Source organism: Cariama cristata, unplaced genomic scaffold (assembly GCF_000690535.1).
Source record: "Cariama cristata isolate BGI_N322 unplaced genomic scaffold, ASM69053v1 scaffold25361, whole genome shotgun sequence".
In the NCBI taxonomy this organism is placed as follows: Eukaryota; Metazoa; Chordata; class Aves; order Cariamiformes; family Cariamidae; genus Cariama; species Cariama cristata.
This window is the reverse complement of record NW_009600229.1, coordinates 5941-11863: the sequence shown is the minus strand read 5'-3', so window position 1 is coordinate 11863 and position 5923 is coordinate 5941. Positions and strand designations below refer to the sequence as shown.

The following is a 5923-nucleotide window of genomic DNA, read 5'->3' as shown; positions in this document are numbered from 1 at the left end:
GTCTGGTAAAATGGAGTTCCTGCTTCAGAAGGAAGCTTAACAGTACATTACAGGGGCTGTACTTATGAGCACCAGGTTTATTTCAACAAGACTCTTTTTACACCATACAGAAGCTGACCACAGACTCTTGAGCCTTAAATGCAGTGCTGTGATTATAGCTCATCCTTCCTGCCTCGGGCAGACAGTAACAACCGCTGGAGCAGGTCAGAAACGCTGCCCTTTCCCCCTGCTCTCATCCCACTCAGCTATGGAGTTGTCATACAAGTGGCCCCCCCCAAAATATTCACAAAATCCGCAAAAATGAAGTTCTCTTTTCCATCTGATGCTTAACAAAATAATTCACATTTCAGATACTTTTTTTTTTTTTTTTAAAAAAAAGCAGCAAACAAATTCATAGAAACCTAAATTTAGGAAGTGTTTCTTAAAGAACCAGAGGAAAGAGAGAAATAGTCTATGTGCTTGTGCAAAGAGAGTGCTGAGATAAGTTGGGGTGGGGGCAAGGGAAGGGGCTAGTGCTATTTCCTTCAGGCTGTTCTGCCATGAGTGCAGTGTGGCAATGGAAAGTTACAATTTAAGGGCCACAAACAGGGGAAGTTTTGAATTCTTTGGTCCTTCAGTTTTAAGAATAGAAAAACTGTTTTACTCAAAAGGGAAAAATGTGCTTTCTCTGGTCTGGAATTTTCCTTGTACCCCCTGCCCAAGCAGTATGCCCCCACAGAAACTGGAGGCAAATCTCTCGTCCCCCTAGACCCAATAGCCCTGCATCACACCGTGACCGCAAGTCCCATTGAGACAGTCAGAGCTGCCATCAGTGGACAAGTTTCACCTGAAGAAAAGGGACAAAGTGAAGAGTCCCTGTGGGAATCAGATGCAGTCACACAGCCGGGTGCCGGACCGTTCTGAAAAAAAAAATAAGAGGGTTGGCCAAAGGCAGCGTCACCCTGAACAGTCCCACAGGGCAGCAGGAGAGCAGATAAACCACCATGCTAATAAAAAGTAAGTGTTAAACCAATAGCCAAAACAGGCTGATCAGCTCTGGTTCTTATAAATATTAAAGACCTGATTCAAGAGTTTATTTCCTATGATTTAAGTTAGTTACAAAAACTTTTTAGTAAATTTTTATCTTAACTGGGCTTTTTCCTCCTCCCCCCACTTTTTTATTTTTTATTTTTTCCTAAAAAAAACCAGACGTTCACGTATTTATTAAAAGGTCTTTCCTTAAGATCAGACCAAGGCAGATGCACTGCCCCATGGCACAGACATTCAAAGGCTATAACCAAACAACATAGCCACAATAGTCACTCAACAGTGTCTCTCCATAAAAAAAATTAAAAAAACCTGATGCTAGTTACAATAAAATACACATGGAAAAAAAAGCATTTTTACCAAAAAACCCAAAAACAAGTTAATGGGAAAAACATAAAAAAGAACTACACAGAGCTGCACTTAAGAGATCATCTGGGAATGCATATTAACCCCTTCCATGTAAAGGAAAGGTGGAATTATGGAAGCAAACCTAATTATGTCTTTGCATTAAATATGAAGCTTTCTGAGAGGCTCTGGTAAAAATTCAGTTTTCCTACAACAGTGGGATGCTGGAGGTTCCAGTGCTTTTCCAGGTCAGGGAGGGGGAGCACAGGCAGCATCCCTGTGCAAAATAAAAATGTTTAGTCAACTGAGTGGCCTTTTGGTTGAGATCCCAGCAGGTTACTGCAATCCACCTGATGTAAAAATCCAATGGACACACTGGTAAAGAAAGCCACAGGAAAGCTCAGCTACTGGACAGGTCTAAGCTGGTGGCACATCTTTGTCATGCTGGACTTCCTCCGTCACCACAGGCATACACCATCTCTAGCGTGAGGGCTTCTGGACCCAGCAGTCCACAAACAATCCTTGAGGTGCTGACGTAGGCAACATCGATTCCATTAAACAAAAGCATCCTCAGACTACCTGGAATTGTTTCATGCATTTCAGCAGTGACTATGAATCAGGTCCCCGTGGCTAAAACAAAATTAATCTGATCTGAAACAGTAAAAAGTCAGACAGTCACCAGACAAAGGGGTGCCTGGAGAGAACTAACCTCTGCAACCGTTACTTCTTTCATAAAGGGCTTTAGCTGACACAAGGGCAATACCTCTAAGGCTGCTCAGACCTGGAACTTGTTAGCTCTGTCAGCAACCAACACTAGTCACTGAATTTTGGGGCTTGGCTTCCTCTATGTCCAATACATTTTCTTCCCTCTTTTCTTCTTTTCATACAAATATACAAAGAGTGTAAAAAAAATTTAAAAAGCGAACTTTGCTGATTAAATGACAGACAAAGTTCCTGCACATTCAGAGATTGGCAACGTGAGGCCCACCAGGCAGGCACCCAGCAGAGCTTCCATCAGGGAGGACGGCTTTAACCAAGCTGGGTCAGTGAAAGAGGAGGGAGATCGAAGACATGAACAAGTCATTTCAATCCACCTCGATCCTCCCTGTGATCTCAACTCTTCCTCTGGAAAGCACATGGAAGCCCCTCTTGCCCACTCTAAATCCTTCTGGAAACAGTCAAAAATTTGTTATCACCTAAATTGCAAAGAGTCTGTGTTTGTCCTCTTTTCTAATGGCCCTTTGATCTGTATTAAAAACAGCTCTCAAAGTTCCTCAAGAATTAGAATTAGTGAGGTACGGGTGAGGGGCAGTTTAGATACGGGATGTAAAATATTAAAAAGTGCTCTGCAACTAATTTTTGTTTTATGTATGTATGTGCATGTGTGTGCATATATATACATACACAAACATGCACATACACACACATATATACATATATATATACACATACATATATATGTACGTATGTATAAAGTTAAAAAGTTCTATACGATATGATTAGAATAAGTGTCCTTGGAAGGTCACGACTGGAGAGAGTGGGGCCTGTTGGGATGGCAGATGGGGCACTCGCCCTCCTCGGCGCACGTTTCACACAGCACTGCGTGTTGGCACGGTAACACCACCCGGTTCTCCTCCTGACACTTAAGGCATTTCACTGACTGCATCTGAAATACCGCCTGCAAGAGAGGGGGACAGGGCAAAACGTAAGCATCAAAGTCACAAAGCAAAGGGGCTGCAGTCCTGCACTACACAGTTTGGGGAACAGCAAGGAAGCAGCAGGCGAAGGACATGCAGCTGTCTGCCCATTCATCTTCTGAAGCAAAAGCAAAACAGCATAGCCTGATGTCTTTTAGGACCTTTAGGATCAACAGAGCAGCTTTGACTGACTTAACTCTGCCTTTTAGGCACAAACAAAATGTAGGTATTTCTCTGTAAGCTGGCTAAAACTCACTTTGGCTACACTCACATGGAATTGCTTTGATAGGCTTCTGATTTCAGGCCGTATTAAAGAAAAGAGAAAAAAAGCTGCCATCTGTAGGAGCAGCAAGAGCAAAGCCCTGCCCTGCAAAGCCCTGGCACTCACCTTATCAACTTTCTCCAGGTTTGCCCGCAGCTGTTTCTGAAGGGCATAAAGCGAAGACAGCGAGAGCGTTTCCAGGTCAGAGAAGGAGCGCAGAAACTGAGGGTCCTGGCCCGTGTGGATCCTCTCCAGCTCCTCCTGCAGTTTCTTCACTTGCAGCTCCAAGGCTTCCCTCTGCTCCCGGGCCAGTTCACATTCCATGTTAGCTGTGTTGGCGCGATCATTTGCTTCCTCTGCCTCCTTTTTCCAAGCATCACAAGCCTACAAGTTCCAAAAAAGAGGATAAAAGAAGCAGTCTGAAAATTCGGTCAGCCTCCAAGAGAGAATCCTGGGCAAAAATATCCACTTCCTTACACTCCTCACCAGGAGCATGCTCTGTCCAATCTGCCCTGTTCCCAAATTCTGCAACATCCTTAGAGCTTTGCTTCAAAGCACTGCTCATTCCAGATACCCCATCTGGTCAGGCTGTAGTTCTACGTATTTGGCCCACACCATTAAGGGGATGAACTTTGCATACCAGCAAATTGTCAGGGATCTAAGTCAACTGGCAGGTCTAAGAGACTGTCAAGCACTTCAGTGCATCTGTTAGGACACCTGGCCTTGCACTTCCAGCATCTGAACACATCAGGCACAGTGATTCAGTCCCTCTTTCCAAGGGAGATGAAAGAATAAGAATTCTTGAGAATCTGTTACTAAAACCTACAGCTCTTCTCATCACCTCAGTGTCTGGAGAGCTCCTGTTGAAAGGCTGACACTGTCCTCCTACTCCTTTACACTCCCTAATCCCTCTTCCCAGGAATTGCCCAAATACCTGTTTGGCTTGTTTCCAAGACTCTTCCCACTGCTTTATTGTGCCGTTGGCTTCATCCAGTTCTTGTCGTAGCCGTGCCAGCTCCGCAGCACCTGGACCTGACAGAAATGCAGGTGAGGTACTGGGCGAAAAACTCCCTGAAGCAAAGTGCTCCCATATGCTGCTGTTCATCCCATTTAAACCTGTTTCACAGGGAAATAGAGAGGGTTATGTCACAGGTGCTGGCAATGTCTTCATTTCCTCCCTACCCCTGTGAAATCCAGGATTCAAACACGTGTACATAGGGAAGAGAAGATGATCTTATGAATTACTTTCATCCCCAGGACCCAGGAGTCCATCAGAGAGGGACTTTAGAGGGGAAGTTTCACATCGTTAGGCCTCATCTTTAATGATACAGGTAGGACCCAAGAAACTGAGTGGAGGTAACTTTTGAACCAAGCTGTTTTCAGAAGCATCGATTTTACAGCAGAGCTGACGACCAGCTTGAATCCCTCATCTCATATGAGAACCTCTGAACTGCTTACTATCTTCCCACTTTTTGTGCTGCACAGTCAGTGTTGGTGAACAGATTGGTTCACACAGCCAACCCAGGTGGTGCTTCCTCTTACAGTACGTCCTAAGAAAACTTCTGCTTTTATCTCCTCAGCTTGGGGCTTAGAAAAGGAGTCTCACTTCCCAAACAGTGAGACTAAAATGCACCAACGTCATTACTGTTTGCACATGCAAGGAACAGAACTGGAAAACCCTGTTTATAAACAACTGGAGGCGATAGTATATACATCACCTTCATCCCTGGCAGAGTTCTAGCATAAAGCTATAGTGACTGGCACCGAAGAAGACTAACTACTTCCCTGTTTTAGCTTGTTCATATAATTTCTCTTTTCAGGAAGACATTCAAGGCTTAAGAGAAAAAGCAGTAGAAAACCAGTTGTAAACAAAACTGGTTATTTCTCACAGACTCCAAGGTTTGTACTCTTTCAATAACAGAAATATTTTTACTTAAAATAAGCATCCACACTTTGCACTCAGGGGAGAACTAGTAGGAAAAGCTAGTATCAAGACAGAGCTGCTGAGTGATGTGGACTCTTAAACACACAGACATGCACTGGTTTGATGTAGGAGTCATTTTCATTTAGTGGTGCTCACCACTGGCTGTGGACATTCCGAAATCTAGTTGCATTTGATAATTCTGATCTTATAGCAGCTGAACTGACTGTGTCTGCAAGCAAGTGCTGGAGACAATAGCCTCTCACTGAGGGCTAACCCAGCACCACTTAATTCCCATTTAGTACCAGCCAAGACACAAACAGTTACAAAAAAACACAGCTGAAAAGTAGTAAGTTGTCTTTGTTAATGCGCCTAAGCCCTTAGTAAGTCATTTAGCAGAGCAGCAAGGGACCTTTGCTAGCTCAAGCCACTTACCATAGATTCAGCAGCCCTGAAGTGTGCTAAGTTGAAAGCAAGAAGTTTTAATGGAATCCCAACTCACATTTTGCTTTTAAAACTCCAGTTTTCTTGAATTCCTGTGCTAAGCAGGATGCTGGCAAGCCACAAATTGTGCCATAATGCTGACCAAGCTTATCTTGTCATTTCTTTTTACTCCCTGTTTCCACCTGCTGTTCTCATTTCACATTTGAGGTAGCAAGCCCCTTTGGTCAG

The 5923-nt window shown here is 43.9% G+C and overlaps 1 protein-coding gene across 1 annotated transcript in view; it reads right to left on the bottom strand.

The window, feature by feature from the left end:
* Nucleotides 1–2893: 2893 nt before the first annotated feature.
* Nucleotides 2894–5923, bottom strand: part of LOC104169142 (RING finger protein unkempt homolog) — a gene marked incomplete at its 5' end in the record, with an annotated part of 8401 nt that continues 5371 nt past the window's right edge. The window contains 3 exons of the mRNA XM_009709966.1: nt 2894–3049; nt 3457–3714; nt 4265–4446. Coding sequence (XP_009708268.1) covers nt 2894–3049; nt 3457–3714; nt 4265–4446 — 596 coding nt within the window. The remainder of the gene's footprint in view (nt 3050–3456; nt 3715–4264; nt 4447–5923) is intronic.